This window comes from Camelus ferus, chromosome 8, assembly GCF_009834535.1.
Source record: "Camelus ferus isolate YT-003-E chromosome 8, BCGSAC_Cfer_1.0, whole genome shotgun sequence".
Lineage (NCBI taxonomy): Eukaryota > Metazoa > Chordata > Mammalia > Artiodactyla > Camelidae > Camelus > Camelus ferus.
In genome coordinates this window covers 25,066,387-25,078,902 of record NC_045703.1, presented here as the reverse complement: position 1 = coordinate 25,078,902, position 12,516 = coordinate 25,066,387, and the positions used below count along the sequence as shown (strand labels likewise).

The following is a 12,516-nucleotide window of genomic DNA, read 5'->3' as shown; positions in this document are numbered from 1 at the left end:
AGCTCCCCACCCCACTGCCTCTGATGACTTGTCCTGGGCATGACAACTTCACCTGTGCTTGGTGGATAAGGTATCATAACCACATTTATTAGCTACTAAGCTACATCCCCATGAGGACAGAAGAGGCTGCCCTTATCTGAGGCCCCTGGTGTAACAGAGGGGACATCTGCATGGGGGCTCGGAGATCCCAGTTCTGGTGCCGGCTCTGGCATGCCCTCGTTCATTCATCACCTCACAAGTGTGACAGCTCCAAAAGGAAAACCCATATGTGTATCTCATGGGGTTCTAGGGGTAAGCAGCACATACATGAAAATAACTGGAAAAGTGTACAATGTTACACACATGTACAACACCATTATTGGGATATTGCTCTATTAAAGTACCTGGGCATATAACATACTAGTTAGTGAGACATTTGCAGATTATATATACTACGTGTTAAGATGCCAGGGAAGATGTTCTAGCAACAAGCAGCCCATGGGATGTTCACAATTCAAAGCCATAAACCATACAGGTGAAACATGATGGTTAAGAGCAAAGACCCTGAACTGGATGGGCCAGGGTTCAAATCCCAGTCTTGACACTTTCTGAAACTTTGGGCAGGTTAACTAACCGCTCTGTGTCTCAGTTTCCTCATCTGTATAATGAGAATACAGTTGTGGTGAGGTTTAGAAGACATACTCATGGTAGCCCTCTTACAACCTGACACCTAGTAAGCACCAACTGTAAGCAATTTACAGTCAACAACATTATCCTCCTCATTCAACACACACGGAGGGAGGAAGAGACAGCTCAGTAGTAGAGCACGTGCTTAGGGTGCCATGAGGTCCTGAGTTCAATCCCCAGTACCTCCACTAAGATAAATAAATAAATGAACCCAATCCCCCTCCACCAAAAAACAAATCAAAAATCAACACATATGGGGCTTAATGTGTGAGCACTCTGCTAGGCACTGGAGGGGTTAAAAAAAAACACACCCAATATTTTGTGCCCATTTAAGATTTTACAACTGCAGCCACATGTGTTATCATATTTAATCCTGATGGAAGTCCTCTAAGTTTTGGAAGGAAATTGAACTTGGAAGGTGAAGAAATTTGCCTATATTAGTGGTTCTCAGTGAGGGGCAATTTTGTCCCCCCAAGGGACATTTGTCAACATCTACAGACATTTTTGATTGTCACAGCTAGGGGGGAGGGAGTACTATGCACCCAATGGATAGAGGTCAGAGATGCTGCTAAACATTCTACCACGCACAGGACAACCTCCCACAACCAAGAATGATCTGGCCTAAAATATCAGTAGTGCAGAAGGTGAGAATACTGGGCCTACATTAACAAGCAGTTAACAAGCAGCAGAGCAGGTGCTTGGACCAAGGTCTTTGGATTCCAAATTTAGAGCCTTCCTTCTGTGTCAAATATAGAGAAATGTAAGAGAGAAACCCTGGCCCAGGTCACAGTGACAGTCTGCTGGGGAGTTCTGAGCACCCACAGAACAATATCCAATTATGAGGAACACAGAGAAAATGGACAGCAAGCATTTAATCAGTGGAAATTGACACATTGTAAACTGACTGGACTTCAATAAATATGTATTTTTTAAAAATTTAAAAATTGAAGCAAAACTGACGGTACTTCAATAAAAATCTACTAAAAATAAATAAAAAAATAAAAATAAAAATCGAAGCAATGATCAACTCCAGGAAACACAGCAAGTTATACAAAAAAATGGAAATGTAATGATAGTACAATCATTGGCTCACTAATAAACAGCATTTATATAATCACACTAATTATGGATCGGCTCAAAAATTGTGATATAACTAGATTGGGAGAATGTGGGAGAGAAAGGGACAACAGATTGTGTCTAAAATTGATCAATCTCTCCTGTGAACTCATTCTCAAGAATACATTAGATCTCTGTATGCTATTCAATAGCCAACAGCTACATGTAGCACTTAAATTTAATTAGTTAAAATTAAATTTAAAATTCAGTTCCTCAGCCACACCAGCCACATTTCAAGAACAGCCAACTCTTGAACAGCGTTGGGGTTAGTGGTGCCAATCCTCCACACAGTCAAAAATCTGAGGATAACTCCTACTTGTATTCCTAGGTCCTTCATACCCACAGTTCCTCCATATCTGTGGTTCTGCATCTGTGGATTTAACAAACCACAGATCATGCAGTACTGTCTTCGTCACTACTGAAAAAAAATCTATGTATAAGTGGACCTATGCAGATCAAATCTGTGTTGTTCAAGGCTCAGCTGTTCACAACAGCCATGTGTTGTTACTCTATTAGCACAGATACAGAACATGTCACGATCACAGAAAGTTCTGTTGGACAGCACTGTATTAGAGGGTGTACAGAGAAAGTGAAAGACACTGGGGTCCAGAAAATAGAAAGTCGACATATATAAAAGCGGTTAGGGGAATCCCTAGGATAAGAGTAAAGCTAGATCCTCAGAAAGCTGCCAGAGGCTGAGGGCCACCTGTCCAGACTGAAGCAGGGGCGGGGCCTCCAGAGGACATCTTTTCAGGGAGAATCAATGGAGAGGCTACCTAACATTCTGCACACCCAGAGATTACACATCTGGGGATGATTAGTGATAGGTGAGAGACAAAACTAAACACAGGATGATTATTAACGTCAAGGCAAACAAATTATTGCAAAAAAGTTAATTAATGATATTGAGCATTTTTTCATACGCCTGTTGGCCATTTCTGTGTCTCCATTAGAAAAATGCTTGTTTAGGTCTTCAGCCCATTTTTAGATAGGAGTGTTTGTTTTTTTGTTATTAAATTGTATAAGCTGTTTGTATATTCTGGAAATTAAGCCCTTGTCAGTTGCATCATTTGCAAATATTTTCTCCCATTCTGTAGCTTGTCTTTTTGTTTTGTTTATAGTTTCCTTTGCTGTGCAAAAGCTTGTAAGTTTAATTAGCTCCCATTTGTTTATTTTTGCTTTTATTTCTATTGACTTGGTAGATTACCCTAGGAGAACATTGCAAATCAAAACTACAATGAGGTATCACCTCACACCAGTCAGAATGGCCATGATTCAGAAGTCCATGAATGATAAATGCTGGAGAGGGTACGGAGAAAAGGGAACCCTCCTATACTATTGGTGGGAATGTAGTTTGGTGCAGCCATATGGAAAATAGTATGGAGATTCTTCAAGAAACTAAAAACAGACTTACCATATAATCCAGCAATCCCACTCCTGGGCATATTATCTAGAGGGAACTCTAATCGAAAAGATACATGCACTCCAACATTCATAGCAGCACTATATACAGTAGCCAAGACGTGGTAGCAACCTAAATGTCCATTGACACATGACTGGATAAAGAAGTTGTGGTATATTTATATAATGCAATTCTACTCAGCCATAAAAAAGAATAAAATAATGCCATTTATAGCAACATGGATGGGCCTGAAAATTGTCATTGTAAGTGAAGTAAAACAGAAAGAGAAAGAAAAATACCATATATCACTTATATATGGAATCTAAAAAAAAGACAAATGAACTTATTTACAAAACAGAAACAGACTCACAAACATAGAAAACAAACTTACAGTTACCGGGGGGAAGAGGGCAAAGAAGGGATAAATTGGGAGTTCAAGATTTGCAGATATTAACTAATATATATATAAAATAAACAACAAGTCTATACTGTATAGCACAGGGAACTATATTCCATATCTTGTAGTAACCTAAAATGAAAAAGAGTATGAAAAGGAATATGTGTATGTGCATGTATGACTGAAACATTATGTTGTACACCAGAAATTGACACAACATAGTAAACTGACTATACTCCAATAAAACAAAACAAAACCAAAAAAATTTAACATAATGATAGTACATACCACATGGCTCAGCTATGAATGGCAGAAAGTGTTCAAAATACGCAAAAACCTAATGCGGAGGTCATCTAAGTTGCAGAAGTAGAAGTGCATGTGTGAGACAGCAAGAGAGGGAAAAAAAGTGAAATCTTAAATCATCAGCTTCTATATTGTTAAGTCAACACATAATGCCCAAAACAGGAAAATCAAGACTTAGTAATATCAGGATGTATTTGTGAATCTACTAAAAGAGTTGAAAGTGGTTGCCTATGCAGAATCAGAAACGGAAGGCAAACAGTTTAAAAATATTTTTAAATTCAGCTTAGGGGTATGTACAACACAAAAATTGAAATATTATCTAAATTGTTTTTAAATTAAAAATTAAGCTGATTAGTCAAATTAGTAGCATTTGCATATTCATTAGAAATATGAAGATAAACGCCAGGGGTAAAAAACAGCTAAAAAATTTAAAGCTCTTTCTTCAGGGGAGCAGACTGGGTATAGGCTAGGGAATAGCTGTTTTTGTTAAACGTCTTCTAATAGCATTTACATTTATACTTTTAAAGCTCCTATGTGCATGCTTTACCTTTAGAAAGATAATTATTAAAAAGCAAATGATGTTAAAAAAAAAGATAGACAATAACAAGCGTTGGTGAGGACACAGAGAAACTGGAAGCTTCATATGTTGCTGACAGGGATATAAAATGGTACAGCATGTAACAACCTTTAACGAAAAAAATATGAAAATGAATATATTGTGCTATACACCAGAAATTGACACATTGTAATTGACTGTACTTCAATTTGAAAAAATGGTACAGCTACTCTGGAATATAGCCTGGCAGTTCCTTAAAATGTTAAACATAGATTTCCCAGGCAACCCAGTAATTCCACAACTAGGTATCTACCCAAGAGAAATGAGAACACATGTCCACATAAGAACTGTACACAAACATTCACAGCAGCATTATTCATATTAATTACAACCAGAAACAACCCCAAATGACTGGATACAAAATGTGGCGTGTCTATACAGGGGGATACTCTTGTTCAGCGCGAGAGAACGTGTGCTACAACACAGACGAACCTGAACAACAGAAGGCTTACTGAAAATACCAACACAAAAGACCACATAATGCATGATTCCATTTATACAAAATGTCCACAAAAGGGAAATCTGTAGAGACAGAAAGTAAATGAATGGTTGCCAGGAGCTGGGGATGGTGATGGGGAATGACAGCTAACAAGTAAGGATTTGTTACTGGGATTCTAAAATTAGAATGTGTTCTCAAATTAGAAATATTCTAAAATAAGAACATGATGATGATTGTACAACTCTGTAAAAACATTAAAAATCACTGAATTACACACTGAAAATGGGTGAATTTTTTGGCATGTAAGTTGTACTTCAATAAAACTTTTTTAAAAAGCAAATGATGCAGTCTGTTTAAAAAGAGAATTTGCAGACTACAAGCTAAGTGCTTTAATAAATTATTATTATAATAATTCTGAAAGGTTTGGTATTACTATCCCCACTTTACAGATAAGGCAACTGGGGCTCCAAGAAGTTAAGCAACTTGCACAACTAGCAAACGCAGCAGAGTTAAAATGTGTGTGCAAGCGGCCTAACTACAGCGTTCATGCACTTTCTCCCATGTGTGACTGCCTGGGACCGGAGGGGCTCTGGGTAGATCACACCGATGTCTGAGTTATGGTTCCCTTCACCCTCAGTTCCGTACAACCCAGTCACCACCTGGGTCAGAGTGCTGTTAGGCCAACGGGTGACCTCTAAGGAGCCAAAGATTTTCTATCTCTCTAAAGGCCAGCACTGTGATACTGTGATTTATAATAAGAAATATATATTTGCTCTTAGTCTGGCTTAGAGCTCCCCAAACCCTAGGAATTTCCTAAGTGATAAGAGCAATGGGAGCATATTTGTTACAATAGTTGGTCTTTTTTCATCAGTTCCTGAAACAGCTCCAGAGCCAGAAAGGGGAAAGGAGTGTGTTATTCACACTAAACCCCTTTCAACCATACCTGAGTTTATGTTAATAAGATAACTTATGGAAAACCCTAAAGATGGGGCTGGTTGCCAGGGAAACCAACAGTGATTAGAGGTTAGAATTTGCAGTCTCACTTTCCTGACATCCAAGAAGGAGAGAGGTGCTAGAGGTTGACTCAGTCACCAATGGCCAATGACTTAGTCAATCATGTCTATGTAATGAAGGCTCCATAAAAACCCGAAGGACAGGGTTCAGGGAACTTCTGGGTTAGTGAACACATGGAGGTGCTGGGAGGGTAGTGCGCTCAGAGGACATGGCAACTCTGTGCCCCTTTCCCCACACCTTGTCTTACACGTGTCTTCCATCTGGCTATTCCTAGTTATATCCTTTTATAATAAACTGGTAATCTAGTAAGTTAAATGTTTTCCTGAGTTCTGTGAGTTGCTTTAGCAAATTAATTTAAGCCAAGGAGGGGGTGTTGTGGCAACCTCTGATTTACAACCAGTCAGTCAGAAGCACAGGTGATAACCTGGACTTGCAACTGGTGTTTGAAGCTGAGGGGTGGCTTTTCCCACAGGAGATTAACAGATGTTACTATTTGAAAGTTAAACTTGGCTTCTCCATAGCTCTCTCTGGGGTGGCCTGGAGCAGGAGCTTTGAGCCAGACTCTGGGTTCAAGATGTAGTTCTGCCACTCAGTAGCTGGGGGACTCTGGGCAAGTTATTTCAATGTTTCGGTGCCTCAGTTGCCTCATCTCTAAAGTGGGGATGAAAAGAGAACCTCCCCTAGAAGCTTAGAAAGTGCTTAGAGCAATACTAAGTGTTTGCCATTAGCATTATTTTGTCTATGTATTTGCACTTGTCACCTAACTGGGCAGAGCCTCCCTTTCCTCAGCTTTGCTACAAAACTGCCCTTTGGCCTGTACGTTCTCTCGTCTGCCATGGTGTCATCTGTTGGTGAGGGGTCAGCAGTGCCACACAAAGCTTGCCACACATTTTCACTGAACCATGTGAAATCAGCCTAAGGAGGTCACAGGGGTTACTTGGTCCAAGCCCATCACTGTACACATGGGATCAAGGAGGTTCTGCACAGTGGAGGGGCTGCCCCATCCACAGGCTGGTCCACCTCCCCAGAGGCCTGTCTAACGTGATTATCACACAAACGCTCTACACACTAAGTTTTTTGTGCCCTGACTTCTCCAGAGAGATCTCTTGTCCGTTTGGCTAAAGAACTAGGTGAGAAAAAGCCACACTATGATTTTAAAAACTGTAAAATGCTAATTACAAATGATTCCATTTGAAAGAGAGCAACAAAAGCATTTTTAATCCTTCTTTCTTCTCCCCAAACCTCCATCACTGGGGGAAAGAAGAGCCACTTCCTCGAAAACTATGAACCAAACACAGTAGTTTTATGGACAATGGTTAAGAGGTAGGCTCTTTCCCGGGAAATGGCTAAAGTGTTTATTCTCTTGTTACCTTGGTAACTGCTACCTTGGCGCCCTTGTTGATGAGCTGAACCACATTCTCCGCCTGGCCTTTGTACGCAGCTATGAGAAGGCGTTCTGAAAGCGCGGCGACCGCATCTTGCTGGCTCATGAATTAGGAGAGAAAGACGTTTTCGGGAAAGCTGTAGACAAGTCCCTTTGGCTCAACACGACGCCACTGGCCCGGGCAGGCACCTTGGGTAAAGATGCTTCGATCATTGGAAGGCGCTTCCAGCACTATGCCATCTTTGGGACCTAGGGTTACAGAACAAAGCTGCCATCAGTGCCACTCAGCACCCAGGACAGGCCACACCTCTCCTCCTTGGTTTTAGGGCATCTGCTGATTGCTCACTGCAGAGGAGGGGATCTGAGGGGAGACAGGACATGCAGGAATTCCGCACCCTCTGCAGGGCAAATCCTGAACTTAGAAGTGGAAGGCAGAGCATGTGCTGAACATCCCCCCATGCCCCCACCTCCCTCTGGGGGTCCTCCAGATGACTAGGGCCTGAACTGAGAGGTCTGCTCTGCAATTCCTATCCAGGTAGCAGAGGTCTGATACAATCCCCTGAACATAGTCTGGTTTCCAGGCCCACCTTCAGCAGGTGACTGCACTGTGTAGGACCACGGAGGGTCCTCTGGACTGTGTTCTGTGGGTCCACCAAGGCTAACATGCCTATTCCCCTGACCAGTTAGGTGCCAATGGACCACACCCCACAGAGATCCTGAGGAGGGAGCTACATCCATGGGGTTTGCTCCCAGCATTTCCCGTTCTCTTCCTTCATCCTTTTCTCACTGTAGACAGTGCAGGTTCCTGACTTCTGGAACAGATGGAGAGCTGGGAGCAGGCCCCTGCTATCTCCTGGCCAATTACTGCTGGAACAACCCATCTTGGGAACAAAACAGATGCTAGAAACAGTTACTCTAGGGAGGGGCTTGTGCTGCTTCCATGCTTAACAAGAGGGAAGTAAATGGCCTATTCAAATCACCAACAGGACACTAAGCCCCAGCTCAGAGCAGTGGTCTGGAGGTAGTAACTGGCAATAAACTTAACTCTTCTTTCCACCAAATGGCCAAATTAATAGAATTTTAAAGACTGACTCCTCAGATACATACTACTATATATAAAACAGATAAACAGTAAGGACCTACTGCATAGGTCAATTATCTTTTTTTTTTTTTTTAATTGAAGTATAGTCAGATACAATATGTCAATTTCTGGTGTACAGCACAATGTCCCAGTCATGCATACAAACTTATATTTGTTTTCATATTCTTTTTCATTAAAGGTTACTACAAGATATTGAATACAGTTCCCTGTGCTATACAGAAGAAATTTGGGGGATTTTACCTATTTTTATATATAGTGGCTAACATTTGCAAATCTCAAACATCTTTTAATAACCTATCATGGAAAAGAGTCTGAAAAAGAATACATATATGTATAACTTAATCACAATGCTGTACACCTGAAACTAACACAACGTTGTAAATCAACTATACTTTAATTTAAAATTTTAAAAATAAAAATAAATAAATAAATAAAAAATAAACACTGACTCCTTCTACTAGCCCTGGGCCACTATTAGGGCAAAACAAAGCCATTGGGAATTATATCAAAGGTGAAGGGTTTGGGGGACTGAAGAAGAAATGCTTACAGATCTGACCCTTTCCTGCTAGGACAACAAGAAAGTGTGAGCCTCTTTTTGTTTTAAAATGTACTTACTAAAAATACCAATATACGCAAATAGAAAGAAAAGGCTATGACCACAGAGAATCTCCAGTCCTACCACACATTCTGATTTTGAAGGCCCAGAGGATACACATCCTTTACAGTTCCTCCCAGGCAAACCCCATGCTCCTTTCAATCTCTAAAGATTAAAGAATTGGTTGTGATGTGACTGGGAAGGGCTGGACGGAACCCACTCGGACTCCCCTTCACTGTGACATCCAGGCAGGCCGTTTCACCAAGTGCTCTGCTGGCTGGGGTTAAAACGTGCATGTGTAAAACAGAATGACAGGACTGTGGTGGGAATTAAAGATGCTATGTTACCCCTGAGAGTATTGGCCAATGTGAATAGCATAACTTCAGAAAGGTCATTCTTAACTCTAATCAATTTGTGAATGATCAAATTTTCTCCCTGTCCTTCACCTGTTGCCCAAAATGTGGGTAAACAATAGCAAGGAAAGACAGAGAAGGAACCCTCATCCACTCACGCTGCTCTGATCACCAGGCTCATGAGAAGTGCAACCAACCTGGAGAAGGTACGTGCTCCGAGCAGAAGACCCCTCCCTCAGCCACAGTCAGATCTCTGGGATGCACCAGAAATCCTTGTTGGATGAAGGAGCCAATGAAAGAATACAGTTGAGACTCAAAACAGAGAGAAATGGAGCTGGAAAAGCCTTTGGAAACTCCCAGGATCGCCATGAAAACTGTAGTTTGAGCTTTGTTTCCCAGAACGTTCCACTGTTTGGAAGTGGTTTGTTTTTATAAACATAGGCTACACTGTCTTTCTTTATTCAGGTAATCTGTGGTATCTTCAAACCAATTACACTGAGCTTCTGCTTTGACTGCCCCAATCCTATAAAAGCACTCCAGGTCCAAATGGCAGGAAAATGCAGAAAATTAGCCCTGGCTTCCTAAATGCTCTCCCTCCCAGGATCACATTTTTCTTCATTTAGTCATTTGTTATTTCTGGGCACTCTACCTAAAATGCCAGCCTCCCTTTCCCAAATCTTTCCTGCAACAGGCATATGAATGTCTCAAGTAAAATGGCCCAGTTCAGACAAATATCGTCATGGCTAAAATTTCTCTATTTCACTACATCACTTAACTCCTGGGGATAGAGATCTCCTTGGTGCAACCTCAGTGCAGCCCATCAGCCGAGGTCACGAGGTCCAGACCAGCAGTGCTGTCTGGTCTCCCCAGCAACAGAAGCACAGGTCAACAGGCCTGTCTCACACTGACAGCCGCTCCCCCTCCTCCCTCCTGTCCCATGCAATAAATTCAGCCTCGCAGACACTGAGACAAAAGCCGAGGTGCACTGATTGCCATGGTTGCAAGCTACTGAGATTGTCCATAATTACCTTTGGTAAATAGCCCTTTACCAGCCCAGCACACATTACTATTCCTTTTTTTTTTTTAAGAGAGAGAAATACTACGTTTGTGAGAAAATGTTGGCCAAGCACAAATGTCAGAGTTTTTTTTCCTTTGGCCTTTCAGTGACAGCTACTTGAGAATGAAATGTCAAGGCATAGCCTGCTGGAGGCAGAGGGCAGCCTCCCAGATAGGTCCCTTATGGGATTTTCAATACTCCCCCCACCAGAGTTGCACAGAAAACTGCCTGCAAAACCAGGAACAGAATCCTAGGTTTCCAGTTCCTAATCTGCTGCTGGCTAGCACCATCCCTGTGAGCTTGGGTATCTCAAGTTTATCTTAAGTTCATTCTTAATTTAAATCCAGTAATAACCTCCCTGCTAGGACCTCCAACATTCACCTGCACTTTCATTTACACACAGCAGAGGGGGGCAGAGGGAGGAATCAATGTGGCTGAGTTTTCTTTTCTGCTTCCTTTCTGACCCCCTCCCAAGGTTGGGGGACCCCCTCATCTTCCTCTCCACCTCTTTCAGGATCACTGCCCTAAATCCTTGGTATCCTTACTTCCCATCCAGAACAATGATCATCGTCCTTTTGCAATGAGAGAATACTTGGCTTCTCATCCGATACCTCTGAACTGACAAATCAGGCCGAGTGGAAGCAACTGGGCTTGTGGAGAGAGATAAGGAGGATGGCGGACCCCTGAATGGTAAGTGGGAAGGGGAGAGAGACAGAGGGGTAGTGACCAGTCTGCAATTAAGGAGTTAAACTTCACTGCCAACCTGTTGGGTACCCAGGCTGCAGCAGCCCGATTCCCTCATTGAATCTGGGCTTCAGCTTCCAAATAGATCAGCTATCATTCAAGACACTTCCCACTGCTGGCAGTCAGGAATTTCTGCCCCAGGTCTATCAATCATATCCCTCTTTGTCATGATGCTCATTTCCACAGCTTTCTGGAGAAAAACCTTAAATGCAAACAAGCTGCCAGTTCTTAGCGGAAGTGAAATAAATGCATGATCATAAATATGCAATGAACATCATGAATCCAGAAAGGGATTTAGCTTCCTAAGAGTTTCCTCCTTCCTCCCAGCCCACTGCCCCATTTTCACTGCTCTCCAATTCGCCAGTGCTTCTGTCTCTCATCACAAATGCCAGAGGGCCACACAGCTGCTTGCTCTGTGACGCGACCGTTTTTCTCTTTACAGCAAAAGGTCTACGAGGTTTGCTTATGCTGTTATCTTGAAGATTTACAATAAAGTCCCCCAGTACCAATATCCTGACAGGCAAAATATCATAGCAGAAACCTGCAAACTAAAGTCCCAGCAAGCATTATACACAACCCACCCAGAGACGGTCCACGTGCCCAGGGACCGGTGGTTAGGGAATGCCATCAGTTTTAATAACTCGCTTTGCTCCTTCTGGTCCAAACCCTGTGTTGAAGAGGGATCATACTCACATCCCAGGGTCTGTCCTCTACATCATGTTCTGTTGCTGGATAGCCGCGGTCAATTCTTTCCTGGAGCGATCATTAGATTCCAGGGGCTGTCCCGCTCAAGGGTCTGCAGTGATTTACAATACAATGCTTGCTGCCTTTCCCCTTTGAGCTTCGTTTGCCAGTACTAGTCAGATCCCATCTAAAAGCTTATTAAGACATTCATTCAGCTTGCAATGTTCTGTGGCTGCCTAGTCTGCCTGGCACAGCTTCTGAAAGTCTCGGGTCTTCAGATTTTGTTGGACTGCTCCCTCCTGCCAGCAGAGGACCTGTAACACTGCTCTGATCAACGAGTCAGGGGATGATTCACAGATGGGCAGAATGCTTTTGAACAATGCTCATTCTTTTGCATTCTTTCAGCAGTACTACAAAGAGATGAATGTACATGCTGTAAGGGAGGAAGGACGCAGGAAGGGTTAAAATCTGTAAAGAACTGCCTTTATGACAGCAGTCAGAGAAATGCTCGCTTTGTGGGAACAGTGGAGACCCAGACACTCCACGGCCCTCAGCAGAGAGTTCCAGCACAGCATCTGCAGCAGCACAGGGGACTAGGGGCTGACTGGGAAGCCATTCCCGACATTTGTAAACCCATAGTTTGT

The 12,516-nt window shown here is 42.4% G+C and overlaps 1 protein-coding gene across 12 annotated transcripts in view; it reads right to left on the bottom strand.

The window, feature by feature from the left end:
* The window catches only part of ANKRD6 (ankyrin repeat domain 6), a 198,199-nt gene that overhangs the window by 81,947 nt on the left and 103,736 nt on the right, over positions 1-12,516 (bottom strand). For 10 of the 12 annotated variants that reach the window (XM_032484585.1, XM_032484587.1, XM_032484586.1 and 7 more), the window contains exon 1: positions 7,324-7,340. Coding sequence is in view for 2 of the 12 variants with exons in the window: in XM_032484594.1 (XP_032340485.1) it covers positions 7,324-7,443 (120 nt within the window). In the remaining 10 variants the exon portion in view is untranslated. Of the gene's footprint in view, positions 1-7,323; positions 7,587-12,516 lie in introns of those variants that run through there. The other 2 variants (XM_032484594.1, XM_032484591.1) reach the window with 1 other exon arrangement.